The 21,082-nt window shown below is 41.5% G+C and overlaps 2 protein-coding genes across 4 annotated transcripts in view; both read left to right on the top strand.

Moving 5' to 3' along the window:
- Positions 1 to 4,735, top strand: part of crim1 (cysteine rich transmembrane BMP regulator 1 (chordin-like)) — a 76,711-nt gene extending 71,976 nt beyond the window's left edge. For both annotated transcript variants that reach the window (XM_084482453.1, XM_084482452.1), the window contains one exon: positions 39 to 4,735. In XM_084482453.1, coding sequence (XP_084338579.1) covers positions 39 to 272 — 234 coding nt within the window. In that variant the 3' untranslated portion in view covers positions 273 to 4,735. The remainder of the gene's footprint in view (positions 1 to 38) is intronic.
- A 1,388-nt stretch (positions 4,736 to 6,123) lies between these two features.
- Positions 6,124 to 20,850, top strand: slc24a4a (solute carrier family 24 member 4a). 2 transcript variants are annotated; one of them, XM_084482651.1, is made up of 17 exons: positions 6,124 to 6,280; positions 6,726 to 6,893; positions 7,153 to 7,263; positions 9,831 to 9,907; positions 10,849 to 10,923; positions 11,491 to 11,575; positions 13,512 to 13,615; positions 14,052 to 14,126; positions 14,239 to 14,264; positions 14,849 to 14,902; positions 15,287 to 15,426; positions 16,407 to 16,481; positions 16,593 to 16,759; positions 17,136 to 17,250; positions 18,625 to 18,737; positions 20,169 to 20,234; positions 20,416 to 20,850. In XM_084482651.1, exons 2-17 carry the CDS (start codon positions 6,737 to 6,739, stop codon positions 20,563 to 20,565), a joined length of 1,590 nt encoding a protein of 529 aa, XP_084338777.1. In that variant the 5' UTR covers positions 6,124 to 6,280; positions 6,726 to 6,736; the 3' UTR covers positions 20,566 to 20,850. The 2 variants fall into 2 exon arrangements, with proteins under 2 accessions (XP_084338777.1, XP_084338778.1); XM_084482652.1 differs by lacking the exons at positions 6,124 to 6,280; positions 6,726 to 6,893 and adding an exon at positions 8,336 to 8,371 and having other exon boundaries at positions 7,154 to 7,263.
- The last annotated feature ends 232 nt before the right edge of the window (positions 20,851 to 21,082 follow it).

Here is a 21,082-nt window from a genome sequence, read left to right as displayed (position 1 = left end):
GTATTCCGAGTATTCAATCTGCGATGTTTCCCCTGCAGGCCCAGTGTTTGAACAACCGCCTGTTCTCCGGGCTCGGCCCGCGCAGCGGCCTGGCCTCGCCCTCCTCCCCGGAGGACCAGGCGCTGTCCCCGCCGCCGCGGCCCGGCCAGAACAACCACCCCCGGGTGCTGCGCATCGCGGAGCCCGAGCCGCGCTTCAGCGGCTACTACAGCATGAAGGCCAGCAACCTCAACAACAACCTCAACCAGGACGCCTTCTATAGCACGCCGTGACCACGCACACCCCCACCCACACACACCAGTACACACACCAACACACAAACACACACACACACACACACACACACGCTCGTGCGCACACATGCACACAGACACACACAATGTTATCCTCGAGTATTCAGAAAGATGCAGTTCCATTCGCAAAAGCTTGTATACCGCACACTTTGACGTTTAGAGAAAAGAGTGAAAGAGATGAAGATAGGGAAAAGGTTGTTGCAAAACTGTTAGGCGGTCACATGACATACATGTACACACGTACGCATATATTACACACACGTGCTATAAACGGCGAACCAATATGGTGACCGATGATTGGGTCAGAGGAGCATAATCCAATGATACGCTTAGCAGTGGAGATATCCAGATCTGTCGGGATCTGCCACACTAGATTCATTTCTGACGAGGATAAGAAAATGATCTGGTGTTAATAACCAATTATTAACCAACGACAATGCACACTGGTCTTTTTCTCGTTGTCCTGATTGAAAAAAAAGAAGTCTATTTTGGTATATGGTATGCCTATAAACGCACATAAACACACAGACATGCATGGACCACACCACCCACCTAGGATACCAGTGCTCAACTACAACAACACCTGTCTATGGCTGATCAGCACATTATCGACGCCCACACCTAAGCCTGATCAGTGAAGGAGCAGGCAATACACCGTTGAGGTTTGACTCGGTGTTCCTGACACCATGAATACTGGCTGAGATAAAACACCTCTTCAAAGTCTCCATGTGGACCTCAGAGCGTGTTTCCCCCACCCCACCCCACCCCACTCCCAAAACGTTTGAAATTCCACATTTTGTCATCGTCGAGGAAAACGCACGGAGGAGCCGGTCGTCAAGCCCAACGCTCTAGAAGAAAGCACAGACGGACGGACGGACGGACAGACAGACACCCCTTGCTTGTGGTGTTCAATTCAACGCTGGGCGAATGGACCCAGATGAAAGATGATGGTGGGAAAACGAGAGAGGCCCAGCGTGGAGAGACACGGAGAGGGGTAGTGATGGAGTGGTGGACTTCTGTGTGCGATGCCTGTCCACTGCCTCTCTGCAGCCCCAAACAAAAATGTTATTCTTGTAATCTTTTTTTTTTTTTTTTTTCTGAAGGGCTCCTTTTATTAGAGACCAACAGTGATATAGCTAACCAACCCCCCCCCTCGCCCCCATTACTGAAACACTCCATGACCTTGGCCAGGTGGAGGTGTGATGGGGGGGGGGGGGGGGCGCTGGTCATTAACTCAAGCACTCCCATTCTATGGACTTTATACATACACATACATTCACTCTTTACACAAACCACAACGCATGACCGTAGGGGCTGGTTTAGTCTTGCAGGGCCTATTGGCTTGTGACGGATGTGATGAGGCTACGTAATCACGTAGACGTACCGTCACATCCCTCCGGTGATGAAGCTCGCTGAAGATGAGCTGGTTGTCCTTCCGGAATCTGCCAAAAATATAACTCGGTGGAGTCCCTCATGTCAAGTAAGATTTGGCCTCTTGAGCCAAAGCCAAACGTTGAGTTGTGTCTAACTTCCTCTGGCCCACGATGACTATGACTATTCCGATTTATTTGGGGTTGAGGGCTGTTGTTTTTGTTTTGTTGTTTTTTTTACCCAGTTTTCAGAAATGATTTATGTCTCAATTACGAGATCGAATCACTCTTGCTTAACTCGTCAATCGAGTTCCCCCAACCCGGCCAGGAATGACCCCGTACGTAGAAGCGTCTTCACATGCCACCGGACGGCCCAGCGACCACAGGGGGTCGTCCGGTGTTTTGTTGTGTTTTTAGGTGACCCGTTTGCGTAGATGACGTATTTACTTCCCAGAGAACAAGTCGAGCCGTTCCAAACGTTGACATTTTCAGTCCTCGTGGCCCTCAGTGTGAACCCTCGGTCTCCCAGTAGAATTGTTATACGCCTGGCTTCCAGGAAACGGACGTGTCAGTGATTGATTGCACTTAGAAAGTATTCTTTTTCTCTCTCTTTCTCTCTAGCAGATGTATTAAAATTGGGACAAGACAATGGTCAGGGTTAGGCCTCTGAGTGTTGTGACACAAATGTTAAGTGGTTTTGTTACTGTGTAGGACTGGAGTGAGTTCACTTTAACTGTTCAATGAGTTTATCGTGTAAATATAGATATTGTGTATTTTTGGCCTGATAACCAAGCACTTTGTCAAGTGTTCGCCAGTCAAATGAAAATTATTTACTTTTTTCTCAATTAATAAATAGGCCCACAAAAATACGCCAAACATTATTTAATTTGACGAAAATCCCCTTTCGAGATAAAAAAAAAGGATTGAATCATTAATCGTTTATGTTCTACACGTCAAAGCATTTACAAAATACTGATGAATACAAGCACACTTGTTTGCTACTCAACCTACAAAAATGTGGAATGGTCCGGAGAAGGACACATGGTGTATAGAATTCATGATAGTTGCAGTATTTTATGTCAGTCCCAAGGCTACTAGTCCAGAATCCCTGACCTTGTTTGCCTCGTTTCACAGGCTTTGTGTATTTGAAAAACTAAAAACACTAAGAATATAAATCGCAGAGCATCCAGCTTCCGTCCGGTTGAACTGCGGAAGCATCTATGCTTGCTTGTTGCTGGTTACGGAAGGTAGACAGCGTGTTAGCCATGTCGCTCTCCCTTCCCACCCTGCACCCTGTCGGTCGATGTGTACGTCTGTACGCGAGGACTCTGTCTAATGGGTTTTTATACTTATAGCTATTGATTGGTTATGGCGGTCACATGGCGTGTTGAACACCATCAGGAAGACGACCCACCATGAAATCCATTCCAGTGACGTTAGCCAAAATGCAATGATCCCGAGTGTCACTCAGGATCCCACAGTGTCAGTGGGATCCAAGTCTTGTTGGGAACAAGTCTTTTGGCCATTACGGCGCAATGTACTGACCATAAGAGGAATGCTGACTTGGTACCAAATTGACATTTGAGATAAATGAACTCTCACAGAATGAAGTCAAAACAGTCTGGCTCGGGCTAGTATGCCATCATGCTCCATGATGTGATTTATAACCCCACGGTGTAGTAGCCAATGGGATGAACTCTCTGAATGGAAACTCTTGGGACACTAGTTGACAGGCTGCAATGTGTTTGATGAGCAATTGGAACAGAAGTCCTTAAGTCATGTGCGGTGCACCATACACTATTGCTCAACTCAAACCTTTTGACTTTGTTGACATAACTCTGTAAGAGTCCTCTGGTGTAATATTGTCATGGAGTGACAATACTCATAAATATGTCCAGTGTTAAACAAAGACCCTCTCTCAAGCACTCTCCCACTATCACTGTCTCCTCTTCACAGTCATTCAAATGTAGAAAAGAAAAAAGCACAATTGGAATGCAAATTGCCATTTTAGAATGATTGGCTTGACGTAATGCTTTTTTGTCCCACAAATATTTTTTATCAAGTCATATAACGTAATCACATTGTGATTGTGAAGTGTCTTGTCAAAGTAAATTTACATAATATTTCTCAAAGTATCGTTTTAGATACTTTGTTTTAGAGTATCATTTTTTTTTTTAAATACCCCCCCCCCTCTCCCAGCACAGGGACCAATAAGAATCAACCCTAACAAACGAATCTATTTAGAAGAAAAAACTACTTTTTTATTTATTGTGTTTATAATTTATTTGCTGACCGGTAACTGGAAGATGAATGAGGAAAAAAAGAAGAATGGGGCTCCCCGTAATACTTGTTGTTATTGTATATTAACGAGAGTTCAATTAAAAAAAAAAATATATATATATATATATATTTTGTTGGACAAAACCAGTGTCCAGTCAGGATGAATCAACAACAGTAGTCACAATTGTCCAATTAGATCCTCTGATATTGTCTTTTCAAGGGCCCATGAATTGATTCCTTTCGCAGTGAACAGAAATCGAATGCTCATGTGACCCCCAACCACCCAAACATTGTCCAATTAGAACTTCTGATTTTGTTTTTCAAGGTCATGGGACATTGTCCATTCGCAGTGAATAGAACTCTAAAGCTCACGTGACTACGCCCCCCCCCCCCCCCCCCCCCCCCCCAGGGAGTTCTGGTCAAAGAGGGCCGGGAGAAGTTTTTAATTATCGTTATTATTTTTCCTCGTTGTCTACACCGGAATCATACAAAGAAAACACAATACCTACACGCCTCACACCCTGCACACACATTTACGATATTGTTTGCAAAGAGTAGGCCCTAGGCCTACAACTAGAAAGTGATGGGATGTTATGGGTTCCGTCTCCCCCCTTTGTAACACAGAGGAAACTACTCTGTGGATGACTTTATTTAATCATTCAATGCTATTGATACAGATTATAATGATGCATCGATGACTCCTCAGCAGACAGCTTTTATTGCCCAAGGTAGTTCATGTATCATAGGTTTTCTTTCTTTACAGCACTATAAATAAATGATTTGAAAGTTGAAGCGATGCTGTCTGATTATTTATTGGAACCAACATGTGTTTGAACCCCGAGCTATCTTCTACTATGCTGCCTCCTTTATTACACCACCTTGCGTTGCGTAACACTATCACCTTCATCCGCTACATTGAAGTCAGTTTGTGCAGCTGACGCAAACGGCAAAACAGCCAGAGAAGTCTTGATCCTATTTCTGTTAAATAACGGCAGTGCAAAATAAATGACAGCATTTTCACATAGGCCTACGTTGATTTACAGGGATTTCATTGACTGTATTATAATTAATCTTGGCGTCGAATAGAAGGCAAAAGTTTCTGAAAATGTTAACCTTTAATACTGCGTGAAGCGGCCAAATAGCCCCCTCATCCAACCCCCTCGGCGCGCTCAGTTTATCCCCGTAAAGCTTGATCTTCCAACACACTAACCAACACAAACACAATTACCGCATGCATGCACACACACACACACACACACACACACACACACACACACACACACACACACACACACACACACACACACACACAATTACAGCATGCACATAAGCAGAATGACCTCACACACTCGCATACACATAAGCACGTTTACACACACACATACACACACAAAGACGCGCACACACACACGCACACACGCAGAAACCAAAACCTTCACGCTCACCAACACACGTTCAAACTGCTCTCCGTCTCTCACTTCACGGTCATTCGGGGAATGTCTGTAACTCACATGATTGCTCTATGACCAGAAGTGCAGTGGCAGGCACGCACACACACGGATCAAGGCCCAGAGTAAAGGTTATAGCCTAATGATTCTTCGGTTTGAGTGCGGGAAAAAATTGCATGCATGCAAATTGAAAGTGAACTCTAAATATCTCCATAGGCCTACACATTCATTTATTCCAAACATAGTTTTATTTGTTGGATTAAATTATTTTTTGAATATACTGTGGCAGTGGCACGGGGACGACCAGACGAGAGCCCAGGGTATTGGTTCACTCTTTGAATGCTATTATAACGTATCATCACATGATAGCCTATTATAGGCTACATATTTAATTTCAAACAAATACATTTGTACCCATTAAACATAGGTAAAAATGAACGAGAGAGAAATGCTGTTGGCTTTGACGTTGAATGAAATTAAACAAAGATCTGCTTCAAGCACAATTTAGGATGGACGTTGCAGTTGAATATCAAAACAATTGGGAGTAAATCAAGACGGTGATGAACCACTCAATGGAGCAGGCCTAACGTGTGGACGCCAGATCGTCCCATTTCTTGTTGGTCGAGCCCTCCCCCTTCCCCTGTTTCTCACCCACACTCTGCCTATCAACAAGAACTTTTCAAGGGAGCATGCATGCAGCCCTGGTCCGGCTGGTCTTACGGTGAACCACGACGCCTACCAAGGACACCTTGCGTTGTAATAGATTAGATGCAATCAGGCGAATTGATTTCTTTTATACTACAATTATCTTGGGGGACACACACGGAAATGACAGCCCAGCAAGTATTCGCTCCTTAGCCAGGACAAGTATTTTCTACATCATAAAAACGTAGGTAAAACACGGGTTTGACGAAGGCGTGTGTCTGCTTTTAAGGATTGTTGCGGCTTACAAATATAATGGTTCATATTGTGGCTGGGGCTTGTTGTGTTAAGCGGTCGAATGAGTCAATGTTCACCTTGTAAACTACATTTTCCTGAAACGACATGATCCCGACGACCGAACAAGTAGACCTACAACTAAACTGAAACAAATCTAGACCCTCACTTTCTGAATATCGAAAAGTATTAAATCATGAAATGAAGTAGGCTATGTGGGTAACAAATGTAGCCATGAACTAGAAAAGTGTTATAAACAATGATGCTTTTTTTTCTTCTGAAAGCAGAACGTCTGACTTATGGCATTACACGAAATAGTGATAAAGTACACCTTCAGACATACAATGACACATGTTGCCTCCTATAGACTGCCAGCAGACTTTGTGTTGTCTTTGAAGGATTCGTAAGAATGTCCAAACGAGCGGCAGCTATGGAGGGGCCGCTACGCGGGGTTCCGTTATCCAGACGTTACATGAGACGGAAGAGGCGGGACATGATGCATGTGCAGGTCTGTCTGGTGCTCGGAGTCCTAGGGATCACCTGGGGAGTGTCTGCACTGACTGACGGTGAGGTTCAAAAACACGATGCTCCTGTGGTTTTTACAGATTTCGGGACACAGGCAGCAATTTAGATATCAGTCAAAGTAACGGCTTTAAGGCAAGATGTTGATGAAGGACGCTATGAAATTGGAAGATAAAATATTGGATGAAAGAGGCCTGTGCATGGAATCTGTAAAGGTCAATAGGCGTATATTAACGATAAGAATGTGTGCATGTGTGCATTATAATACGATTCAGTGTGTGTTTGTTTGTTTGTTTGTTTCAGTCTCGAGGTTACATCTTGAGTCATTCCCTGGAGCGTCTCTTGACCAATCACAACGCAGGAGGCTTTTGGCTGTCACCAATGGCACCCTTGAGATCAACTGCACTGAGCCAGGTATACACACACACACACACACACACACACACACTCACACAAAGTTGACCAGGATATATATACTTATATATATATATACTTGACATTTAATCCACAATGCAGTGTGACTCATATTAAATTGAAATCGTCTTCCTCAACCATATCAGATGCAAAGTCACATTGGGCATTGTGTATTGTTGTCTTGTTTTGCCACAAGCCCTGCACAAATGACACACAAGCACATGATTTGTTTATAAAGGCAAAAAGACTGCATGGAAATCAGAATCAAATCAATTTCTATGTCTTTGGGAAAGTAGGACACATTTAGATTGTTGTGCAAAATCATTGTTCTGGTTTGGGGGTTCAGCTATGGGAGGCAGGGTTGTTATCCCACATGTGGTTCTGTGTGAGAAAGGAAACATTCCAGCGAGATATGGGAGGAAATGGATAGAGATGCAGTTTTTGTTATCATCAGATATCTAAAATAGTATAACTTGAAACAATGAAAGATAAGATCGATGAACACATATGTGTTGTAGGCTATGTTTTTTTCAAATGGTTATTCTAATGGTAATTTCATTGTGCACACATTTTGGATATAATGCATTTATAACCTGCTCATATACGGTGTATATACGGTGTATATGAGCAGGTTATAAATGCATTATATCCAAAATGGAAGCTTGACATGAATCATTTCCCACATCGCTCACTGTTCCAGGAGAGCATTCACAGAACAATTTTGCAGATCAATGGCACTGAGCACAAATAAACAATTGTGATAAACAATAAAGACAATTGTGAAAATGATTAGGCAAATAAACACTAAGGCATTCATGATTTTACTATTTTATTGTGGCTTATATTGAGAGATTATATCACTGTTTTTAGATTCACCAAAACTGTGTTGCATGTCCTCTAGATCATCAATGCATACATTGCATTAAAGTTGAAATTTGTATTCAAGTGTTTAATTGGCTAATATAAGATAGTACTTTATTAATCCTAGACAGAAAATTGGTGACTCTCCATCCCCCCCCCTCTCTTTGTGTGTGTGTGTGTGTGTGTGTGTGTGTGTGTGTGTTTGGCACAGCATCAGTTTTGAAATGAAGCATGCTGATTCCTTATGGTGATAACACTTAAAATTGCAGCGCAATAAAAAAGCATTAATTCACGCACAATTAAATGAATGAAAAATTATGAATGGACTCCACATTGAATTGGCCTCCACTTCAAGTTGACCTAAATATCGACCTACTCTCAAGTGGTCTTTCAACATCTCCTAAATAGTAGGTCCAATAAGTAAGGGATAATCACCTCAAGGCAGGGCAATAAACAGTTTGATATGCCCGGCTCGTGGAAGGTAAGCCGTCCACGAGCCGGGCATATCAAACTGTTTATTGCCCTGCCTTGAGGTGATTATCCCGTTTATTCTACTTCTTGCTTGCCAACAGAATAAAACAATTCAAATACTTTAATAATTATGCTTTTTCTTATTCGTATTGCATGCTTATTAAATGTATACTCTGTTTGAGTTCATCTCCCTCAAAAAGTAGTCCCCTTTAGAACTACGGTGAATAACGTTAGCTCAGCTGTAGCTAATTAGTTTCTATAGCAACCACACAAGGCTGCATCTGATCACTAGTTTAATAACGTAGTTGCTACATTGTATCTCGCTTGCGAAACTATGTATCGACTGACCCTCCGATAGATTTCCGACATATTTTAGAAACTTTTTTAAACAAGATTTATTTTTACAATGGACCTCATGTTTGAAATTTCTGTGATAGAAAAAAAATACAAGTGGTATATTGATCTACTATTTGATAACTCTGTGCTCAGTCAGAAGCAAGTACAACCGACAAGTCAGCGGGTAACCTGCCGTGTTAATGCCCTCTTCCCAGCCAAGCAGAATCAAGCATAAAATGAAGTAGAATAAAGAAGGTTAACCTAGTAGCAAGGCAAGAGACACGATTAAACCAGACACTTTTAATACCGCACCATCTTCCATGGTTCCATGATGTTGGTTGAATTCACAGGCGTTCCTTTGAAATGCTTGATTTTAGTGCAATCCTCAATTGCTTTATACATTTTTAATTATGAATGAATGATTTCAGATAAACCTTACCTACTAGATGAGGGCTATTAATTACATGTATGATTGGAATATATGTGGCATGCCTGTTTAGGAACTAAACAAACAGCTTTTTAACCTGTTACTGCTTACCGATGTTCATGATTATGTTCCAAGATTGCTTGAGAAAACGCTGCAAAAGTACCGGATATGGTATTGCGTATTGTGGATATCTCTGCTCATTCACAACACATGTATGTTTCACCTCCCTCCATCTTCATGTGATTTCTGTTCAATGAATACGCTTGTGACAAATATCAATGCAGTATCTGTATGTGTTTCTTTGTGTGTGTGTGTGGGTGTGTGTGTGTGTGTGTGTGTGTGTGTGTGTGTGTGTGTGTGTGTGTTTGTGCGGACGCATGGGTGTGTATCTGTTTGTACGCCTGTGTGTGTGTGTGTGTGTATTTGTGTGTGTGTGTGTATGTGTGCTTACGTGTGCGTGTGTGTGTTCAAGCAATTCACCAGTTCCCCACAGACGTCTTCTCCAACAGCCAGAGGAGGCAAGGAGCTGTGGTGCTGCACATAGTGGCAGTGAGTGACTCAATGCAACTTCATTAAGATGAACTGAACATTGTGAACTCTTGTTTCTGCTTGACCCCTTGTTTGTACTGCTACATAGGCAGTGTGTCAGCGGCGCGTTGATTCCCTGTGTGTACTCTGTAACTCTGTGGAATAATGGGAAAAGTCTCTCATGTATTCTGCCCTTCCAATGTCTTCCCCTGATCACTGCTCTATCCTCCGCTGGCTTGAGGCGTTTGAGACCCTGATGAAAGGAATTGTCCTTTCATTATTGGCAACTCACGAGGGATTTTTCTTGAAGCCTCTGAGATTGATGTGAATGCATACATGATGTAAAAGTTAAACCCCGTAGACATATGCATGTACCCCGTTTTTAGTATCTATACAGAAACATTCATCATGTTTGTTCAAATTTGTTGTCATTTTGCTGATCCGCGCTGTGATCAGGACCTTGGCCTTTACCTTCACTCGTTTAGTCGCTCCCCGTGCCCTGATGTAGCAGCCCCGTCATTTGTGCTTTGAGCAACACTTGTGTTTTCCCTACGACGACACCTCTGTGAAAACGGTCTATTCACATGACAGACTGTTGGGCGTCAGGTAAATGGAGTGTAGTGACACGTCCTGTCAAAGTAGCACAAGCCAAATGATCACATACCCTTGAACTGACAAGAGGATGTGAAAGGATGACACAGTGAATGAACGCCGTTCATTCACCGCCGTTCATTCACCGCCGTTCATTCACCGTGTTTTTTGATACCTTTTCTAAATATCTTAATCAATATCTTTCTTGTCTTTCTTTCTTCGCTTATCCTTTTTATCAAGACATGCAAAAACTGAATGAGTGCTGTGTTCCGTGCACACTGATCTTGATCTAGAGCTATGGCTGAGAACGTTTGTCATCTTTAGATGGAATATTTGTCCTAGCTCTGTTGTGTTTTCTGTTTGCTCTCCAGGCTATGTACATGTTTTTTGCCCTGGCTATCGTGTGCGACGATTACTTTGTTGTTAGCCTGGAGAAGATCTGTGAGGTAAAGACACTTCCTGGGCTTGATCACTACTTTAAGGAAATCATTAATTCACGGGACAGCTTGTATGCCTTAGAAAAACACACTTACAATGTGTTAACTGAACACGTGTACGTATGTGTCCAGGTGCACAGGCATATGTGTACGTATCTACCTTTTGTTTTTCTTCCTTCTTTTTTGTTGTTTCTTTTGTTCCAATAAGGACACTACAGGGTTAGCACTTGAATTATTTTGTCACATCATATTGTAATTATATCTACTTTTGTTTATTGCATCGATGCTGCCCATGTTTTGTACAAAAAACTTGAAAAATAAAATAAAATAAAAAAATACAATAAAATATGTTACCTGAGGTTCACATTGGAACGTGAGCCATTCATTTTGGCATTGAATAGTCAAAGAAATGAGGAAAGTAAAATATAGTCTATTCACCATGTTTAAAACAAATCACATGTCTTTGTGTTCCCTCACCAGTCCCTGAAAACGTGTCCTTACATAAAGCTGTGCCAAATAAACTGTTTATCTTGTTATTCTTCTGTGTGCATGTGCATGTGTTTGTATCCCATACAGAAACTGAGCCTTACCGAGGATGTAGCAGGAGCCACTTTCATGGCCACCGGAAGCTCCGCACCGGAGCTCTTTGCGTCTATAATAGGTATCACACACTCTTTCATTTAGCACATCATCACACAGCAGAACCAAATGAAACACTGTTCGCTGTTCCCTACGTTTGTGTGACCATGACAAATGAAGGGGGATTGCAGAGTTTAATGCTCTGGCGTTGTCTTCATGTTGGGAATTATCCCTTTGTCCCATGGTTCTGACCCGGGATTATGTTCCAAGGCAAACATTGTTGGAATTCACTGAGGGATAAAGGACAAGCTTGCTTGGCTTAGGCTCAGCTAAGTTGTAAATTCATTTCCACAGAAGCATTTTTTCTCTTTCAGTACGTGTTCTCCGATAAATGAGGGCACACAGGCAGAAGTTTTTCACTCTTCTTTCCCAGAAGAATTTGAGGGAATGAAAGCAGAAAATGTGAAACAGCGAACAAGCGAGTGTGTGAGTGAACCACAGGATGTAGAGGATAGAGCCTTTGCAGTTGCTGCTCCACGTCTGTGGAACCATCTCCCCCTGGATTTCAGATCCGCCCCCTCCATTTCTGCCTTCAAATCCAGGCTAAAAACCCACCTTTACTCCCTGGGCTTCCTTGTTCCCTAACCCTGCACTCTTGTTCATTTTCTGTATTTCTGTGTTTCTGTGCCCTGATATTGAAGGTTTCCTTTTATTTATGTTTTATATAATTATGACTATTGGTCCAATGTGTTTTATTTGTCTTTTTCGTTATCCACTGTACAGCACTTTGGTCAGTTTATGCTGTGTGTAAATGTGCTTTATAAATTACATTTACTTACTTACTTTACTTAAGCAAGATTCAGAAGATGTTTTGCTTCAGAGATTTGAACATAGCAGACTTTCTGTGTTTTGTTCATGATATTAGAAAACTAAGCAAAGGTTATCCATGCCTCTTAGGTCGGGATCATGTGGGTGCGGGTGTAATGGCAAGTGCGAGTGCGAGTGCATGTGAGGGCTTATTGGTGTGGGTCTTGTGGTTAAATCACAAGACCAATTGCTCCTGTGTTCCTCCACTAAGCCTCCAGCTAGCAAGACCAAACCCAGAAAAGCAGAAACAAATGATCATAAAGACCTCATATGCAAGTCAAGAAATCCCAAGCATTAATGAAACCAAACCAGTAGGTGTCTAAATCCAATCCCAATCCAACATTATTTGTTAAGCCCTTTAAAACAACCACTGTTGACCAAAGTGCGAGAATAAGTGAAAGCATCACAAATACAAGACAAGAAAAACAGCTCAACAGGACAACATAATTATTAAGGTGAAATACAATAAGATAAGAAAATAAGAAAAGAAAAAAGATAAGATAATGTCAATGTCTTTGTAAGTGTCAAAAGCCAAGGAAAAAAGATGGGTTTTGACAAGGCATTTAAAACTAGACAGAGAAGAGGCCTCTCTGATGTGCTGGGGCAGATTGTTCCAGAGTTTTGGAGCCACAACCGCAAAAGTACGATCCCCTCTGAGCTTTCGTGTAGTTTTGGGCACATTCAGGAGCAGCTGATCAGCTGACCTGAAAGAGTGTGTGGGTGTGTAGGGGTGTAGAAGCTCAGAGAGGTACGGCGGGGCAAGGGCATTAAGGGATTTAAAAGTAAATAAAATAATTTTAAACTGAATCCTAACTAAATACCTAAGACCTCTGTCTTATTCATACTTTCATTTGTCCATTTAACCTTTGTCTGGCAGAGCTGGAGTTGTGACTATTGTAATTTAATGAGGCCAGAAACAACTCTTAAACATGATAGATCCCTCCTCAGACCTACAATATGTGTGCACGGCATTGTGTTCATAAGAAGTATAGTGACTTTGATCAATATCTTCCTTCAGGGTAAATCGGGCCTATGTTCTTCTGCCCATTCTGAGAGAGTAAATAACAGCAAGATTCAAATGCTTTCTAGACGTACTGATGTACTTCCTCGCTATCTATTAGGTCACTCATTGTAACCCTTCTATCTGCCAGGTGTTTTCGTAACGCACGGCGATGTCGGGGTCGGTACTATCGTTGGTTCGGCTGTTTTCAACATCCTTTGCATCGTTGGAGTCTGCAGTCTATTTGCTGGTCAGGTGTGTGGCTATCTGCAGTCTATTTGTGGCTCTCAGTCTATTTTCTGGTCAGGTGTGTGGCTATCTATTTGCTGGTCAGGTGTGTGGCTAACTGCAGTCTATTTATGGCTATCTGCAGTTTATTTGCTGGTCAGGTGTGTGGCTAACAGTATATGGGTTACAACAACAAAGTACATTATTAAAATTGCTGTGTTTTTCTTTTCATTGGCCGAGTACTTCTGTTGTACTTCTATATTATTTCTTCCATCAGATAGACAAAGGATGTTGGTTATTTAAGTATAAGTAGGCATAGCTTTGCACCCACTGATATACTGACCAATTTATATTTAGTATTTTTTGTCTTCTGAACAGTACCATTCATACATTTTTTAAATTAAAAAATATTTTTTTAATTGATCGGTCTCTCTTTCTCTCTCTCTCTCTTCTCTCGCCAAAGGTGGTCTACCTGACCAAGTATGCAGTTTTTCGTGACTCATTTTGCTACACATTGTCTGTTCTGGCCCTCATGGCAGTGAGTATAATATCCTAGCCTAATGCTTGTATTTGACATGGCGTTCAGTTGTTCTTAAGATAATAACTACAATTAAATTCATTGACATGAACACCACTCTCTCTTTTCTTAGTTTATCTATGATGGACGGATAATGTGGTGAGTAAAATTTTGTAGATATCTAACTTTTTCTCATGTTTTTTTAACTGTTCTTGTTATTCAAGAACAGATTTAGGCAAGGTCAATAGAAAAAACTATCTCAAAATGTGACTCAAATTTCCAAAGTATCTGTATTATTAGAGGCAAAAACATTCATATTCTGCATGGAGCCTTCCTTCAGGAAATGTGTGTGCTTGCCTTTGTGATGCATTACTTTAAAGGTGTATTTCCTACATAGAAATCCAACAGGACACATGAAATATACTTAACATCACCACACAATATCCATTCTTTATAGATGAATGTAGCCACACAATGGCCTGGATTACCCACAACCTATTTTCTTGTCTAAAAGGTTTTGTCTTGAAATCCTTCTGATTGGTTGCAGTGACATGAACTTAATATAGTTGAAATCAACTCACTTGTCAGTTGGTCGCCTCATAGGTTAATTGCAACTGGTAATCCTGATGGTAAATCATCACTTACCTTTTTCAAAGTCTGTGAATAAATACTTCTGATTATCCCATAATTCAACACATTCAGTTAAACTGTGTTTGTATATGTCTCGTGTGTGTGTGTTCCAGGTGGGAGAGTTTGGTCCTCGTCTTCATGTATGTCGGATACATCCTCGTCATGAAGTAAGGCCACTGGAGTTCAACTCATGTCGTTCTCAGTTGGGAGAAAGACCTAAAAATGTCAAGTCTTTTGCATTTTTTGTTTTTAGGATTTAAATTGTAAAGAAAATAACAGAACTTTATTGCACCTTTTGTAATTGGCAGCTAAATTATGCTAACTTTCCAGAGCGTGGCAGCTGGCTGACGGGGCCCACTGCGATCAGCCATCAGGGTCCAGCAATTTCCGACAGACTGATGTGACAACCTGAAAGAAAATGATTATTATTTATTTGACATATTAATTACCCCCTTGTTTCATTTCCTCTGCTGGGTGTGCGTGCGTACGTCTGCGTGTGTGTGTGTGTGTGTGTGTGTGTATGTGTGTGCGTGTGGTTGTGCGTGTGTCAGGTTCAACAGCAGTATTCAACGCTTTTTTACCAGGGGTGGCTCAGGAAAAGCCATAACCAATGGCAACACAGCCTTTAACTCAGATGACTATAGTTTCCATGGCGACGGCAATGATCCCACCAAGCGCCTATTACCAGAGGGTCAGTAAAACACCCTCTCTATACTAAGATCAGAGTTTCGCCAGATCACACACGGCCGGGCCCTGTTTATTTGCTATTAGGGGGGGTGGGGGTTGTGGTTGGGCTGAGCTATTAAAGGTGCACTATTTTATCTTCCATGAGTGTGCCCTAGGCTGTGAGGCGTCACTGTAGATGGACTCAGCCAGCAACCCAATGTTTGGGGGAAAATGAAATACTCTCAGAGTGGGACGAAGGAACAATGAGACACATGGATCGTAGTCGGGTGTGCTGTGCGCCATTAAAAGTCACAATATAAATGCAGCAATAACAGTGTTTGTCTGTGGTCCTTGATCACCATGCAGCTGTTGTCATGTGCTGCTACTCTGCTGTCCTCTTGCGGTCACTGCTGGAGTCTCCTCTGGCTGTCTGGCAGAGGGCTTTGCATAAAACCCCCCTCATATTATACCACCAGGTGTGAGTGTGATTAGCCATCACAAGCCGTATTGAAAATCTGCCTATTCTGACATCACAAGTGGGCGTGTCCGGCTTGTAACGGCTAAGAGCAATGGATAATCACACTCACACCTGGTGGTATAATATGTCACCTTTAAAAAAATTGCTGGCAAATTGCCTCCTTTAGGTTTAAAGGACATATTATACCACCAGGTGTGAGTGTGATTAGCCATTGCTCTTTTATCCATAATACATCTGGGTGGACACGCCCACTTGTGATGTCAAAAGAGGCAGATTTTCCAAATGGCTTGTAACGGCTAATCACACTCACACCTGGTGGCATAATATGGCACCTTTAACCATGCATTTATTCTGAGTATATCCATCTTGGTCCAGATTTAGTAGTCAACTTCAGAACTTTTATGATGATACCCTTTTTTGAAATAGAAGTTATCTATTTAATTTTCTATTCTTTATTTACATGTGTGTGTGTGTGTGTGTGTGTGTGTGTGTGTGTGTGTGTGTGTGTGTGTGTGTGTGTGTGTTAGGCCCTGCAAATAAGATGACATCGGGAGAGGAGGGAAGCCATGAACAAGTTCTTAACTCACCCTTCAGAGTCCCTGGTAAAGGAACTGTTTCTCTTTCTGTGAAAAAATTATGTAATGCTGTAGTAGAAAAAAATAATAATCAGCACAGCTAAATGATGATTGAATTATTACCACTCTTTGTCCTAGGAAGCCCCATGGAGATATTCAAGTGGCTAGTCTCCTGGCCAATCGTCTTACTCCTCTTCCTCACTCTCCCGGATATCAATCAACCACGCTGGGAGAAATATTTCCTGGTTGCCTTTTTTGGCTCCACTGTGTGGATAGCGATCTTCTCTTATGTCATGGTGTGGATGGTACGTGCTACATCTAAATAGTGATGTTTAGTTGAAGTCGTCCTCTGGAACTCGCAGTGGAAAAATGCAGTGGGAATACATAATGAAATTTGTAATGTAAAATGTAAGTCATATTGCTTAAAATGCTTTGCATTATATTTTTCAGCCATTAAACGTTTACAAACCAGTCACATCTGAATCAGAAGATTATCAAACATTCAATCCCTTCCACAGTACATCGCTTCTACAGCCATCAAGTTTGTACGCGGCCTCTTTAGTCGCTTAGAGGAAGCTGTCATGAGCATGTTGTGCGAGTTTGAAGTGTGTTGTGCTAGACACTTGTACCTTGTGTGATGTGCGTGCTACGTCTTGTTGATTTGTTCTGGGTTTACATTAGGTGACGGTGGTCGGCTTCACCCTGGGCATCCCAGACGTCATCATGGGCATCACATTCCTGGCTGCCGGCACCAGTGTCCCCGACTGCATGGCCAGCCTCCTGGTGGCACGACAAGGTAATGCAGTGTGTGTGTGTACTGGTGCATAAAAGGCTTTGTTCCAATTGGTCCACTTGTGCCCTATAAAGTAACCTAATGAAGTCCAATTTGTAGTCTAGCCGTACTGTTCACAGACGTGACTCCACAGGGGACTGCGCTGACAAACATCAAGAAAATGTCAGAGCATTTAGGGGGTCACCATTTTGTTGAATCCAAAATGTGAGTGTACAAATCTGGTTCGCCACATAGTGAACTACTCAATACCCATAATGCACCTTTAAGGTTTACAACTTATAGATATTTATTCCCTCAATATCTCTTGATTCCTAGCAGTTTTTACTGTCATTTGATTCATCCCAATGGAGATGACCGGGCCATACGGGTTATTTATGCAACTAAGCTGTCACAGATGGCATCAAACATGGATTGTTTGTGTAACAATACATGTCACGCCAATGGATTTCCTGCCCATAATTAGGGTCTGAATTCCCCCTATAATTGTTTTCTAAATAGTGCACTCTGTGGCTGGCAGTGGCTAGGGAAGTAGAGTAGGTCGATTAGCCGCCAGAAGGTGGCTGCTTCCATCTACGGCTACTCTTAGCTGAGTGTTGAGGGGTCCCTGAGCACTCCACTTAACCATAACTGTTCCCGACAACCTGGCCTTTGCTGTGCACGGTCGACACCATTGTCTGAGTATGGGTGAAAGCTGAGGTAATAATCATAAAGCGTTCGTGAGTGGCCACGGGGCTGAAAGCGCTATATAAATGCAGTCCATTTACTATTTGTGTTGGGAACAAGGGAACATGTGAGGCAATTTGAATATAGTCAGAGTGTTCTGTATAACAGAACTAGGGAGAGAGTTGAAGCATGGTTATAATATCAAAGAGATATCCAAGTTATGGATGAATAAGTTCATGACAATACTGGTCTTTAATCATGTCCACACATGATTAATAAACGTTTCAGTAATGTAGCATATACTGTCAATGATGTCGACATCAAAACAGCCGATCTCGTTTGTTGATTTTTTTTTCATCTTTATGTCGGGTACTCTTATATTGTGTATAATATTTTTTTCTGTATATTTTTGAGTAGTTTTATTCTCATTTAGAAAAATGTAATTCTACTACTGTACTGTACTACATATGTCGCCAACATGCACCTCAGGGTGTGCTGGTCCCTGTATACACTTAGGACTTTGAGCAGTAGCTCCTCAGAACACCAGTGGAATTTAATTTAGTCAAAACAAGAATTCAACGCAAACAAAATAGCCATAGTTAATGGCAGAGCATGACCTATATTTGGTGCATTGGATTGTGAAGCACACATTTTTACATTAAGCTCATCTCTCTCTCTGTCCATCTCACTCCATCACTCACGTATCCTGCCCAGGCCAAGGGGACATGGCCGTGTCCAACTCTTTGGGCAGTAACGTCTTCGATATCTTGATTGGCCTAGGAGTTCCCTGGAGCATCCAGACCCTGGCTGTCAGCCTGGGATCCCAGGTGAGAGGCTGGCTTGTTGAGTTGTTGATCATGTTGTCCCCTTTGAAACCCAAACTACTCCTCTCTTTCTTTCCCTGATACTTCATCTGTAAAGAGTGAGTCCGTAAACAAAGAAACCTTGTCCACGTACCCGCTGGTCTATTTTAATCTGCTGTACATCACACACACATTCCTATTCATTTCATTGATTTGGAAGTTGTTAAGGGTGCTTCAAACAAAACACTTCAGGACAAAACTACCCACACGTATTTCGTTAGGTTTTACTTTCCTGTAAAAACTCTACATTCTGGATAAACTCCAACGTTTCCAAAGACACAATTGTAATTAAATATATCATAAGACATTCGAGGGAGAATGCCAAAGACAGGATAGGCTGAAAACACTTGGTTGATACAAATATAAATATAACACAAATACACAAATCAATGTAGTAATATGACATTTTAATCTTATTTTTTTGTAATTTGTGAAAGATCTGACATCTCTTGTTTTTACTCCAATTACTCCAAAACTGGCAATTGATGTTGAATGAATACTTAATACTCATACTGAATATTCTAATAGACTGAATTTAAGTAATCCACCAGAAACCCTCACAATGACTCGGCTCACTTAATTGTACTCTTGGTACTTGGCTCGGAGCTGGTTTGTGTAAACTCTGGATTTAGTGCTTAAAGTGGTGCTCAGGGCTAAGTATTGGACCTTGGGTATTAATCCTGTTTATCGGTCTTTAAGCCAAGGCCCATGGGTAACGTTGGCATGAGAAGGGTAAGCTAAATCTTCCTAAATGTTCGGTTGAACTACAAGAATTATCTTCTCGCTCTTCTCATGTGAGAACAACCATTTATTCTACTGACTGCCTTAGTGGAAATAACTTGCTGACAACCTTGGTGGGTAATTAACAAATCCTAGGTATACACTGAAGTGGGCTGGTAAGCTGTGCTTTATCTTAGTCACTATGTTGTGTTTATTTTATGACTCCCTACTGTACACCACTTTGACCAATTACATTTTTTTCTTTATGTGTAAATAAATATGACATGACTGTTGTGTGGTGGCGCATAGAGCAGCTTGCAAATGAAGTGTCAGGCTTTTAAAAGTCTTTAATCTCAAACGGTTTGCAGAGCAGAGAAGAGTTTAGGCAATCCAAAAGGAGCCCTCAAAACGACCAAAACAAACTTATCTAATTAAATTAATTAACTAATCTGACAAACTGGCAAGACACACACATTGGCAGGAAATTGATATCACAGACAAACAAACAAATACCAAAGAATAGTTACACGTAGGCACAATCAACTATTTGACAATAATGAGGAGCTGAAAAAGGAACAACTGAGGCCATCTGCTGGAATAAATAAAAACTACACAGATACCAACAGACTTAAACAGTTCAAAGTGGGACACAACATCTGTCTTCTCATCTTTCAGGTTCTGATCAACAGCAGAGGGCTCTTCTACTCTGTGGTGCTACTGCTGGGCTCTGTGACCTTAGCTGTAAGTTACTAACCCCCCTCCATGTGTGTGTGTGTGTGTGTGTGTGTGTGTGTGTGTGTGTGTGAGAGAGAGATAGATATCTATGTTCTGACAATGAATTGCTATAATGTACAAATTTTATGTTTATTTAATATAAGGACCCCTTCATTGGTTTGTATACTAAACCTTCCCTTGTTCTCAGGTCCTTGGTATCCATGTAAACGGATGGCGCCTTGATATTCGTCTAGGGGTGTATGTGCTGCTACTTTATGTCATCTTTCTAACCATCTCCATTTTAATAGAATACAATGTTTTTACATTCATCAACCTGCCCATGTGTTTAGAAGGATAAATGTGTGTGTGTGTGTGTGTGTGTGTGTGTGCGTGTGTGCGTGCGTGCGTGCGTGCGTGCATGCGTGCGTGCGTGCGTGGTCCCAGTCAGTCCCTGACAAAGCCTATCGTATCACGCACATCTGATGCTGTTAGGCTACATGTAAAGCAGCTCCAGCATGCCAATATATAATTCACAGTCTGTGTGTGTTTGTGTTTGTGTTTGTGCATGTGAGTTAGCTAATGTGAGTATTTGTGAATTTGGCTGAGGAATTTAACAATTACTATGGTGAATGTTGGTCTGTATCTTAGCATTGTAGGGCTAGATTTGATATTTTGTAATACCATGACAATCAAAGGACATTTTACGTGTATGATAGCATCTGCCAGAAATTATTATATTAGACTAAAATTTTATTAAAAGAAATTTGAGGTAATAGGATTATAAAATAGCCTTCTAGTATAAATGTTTGAATGTTTATTTTAGAGTTTATTTCTGATCTGACTGATGAATAACTATCAGGTACATTTGTTTTAAT

This window comes from Micromesistius poutassou (genome assembly GCF_964030765.1).
Source record: "Micromesistius poutassou genome assembly, chromosome: 17".
Lineage (NCBI taxonomy): Eukaryota > Metazoa > Chordata > Actinopteri > Gadiformes > Gadidae > Micromesistius > Micromesistius poutassou.
The sequence above is the reverse complement of the archived record's forward strand: the minus strand, read 5'-3'. Positions and strand labels throughout refer to the sequence as shown.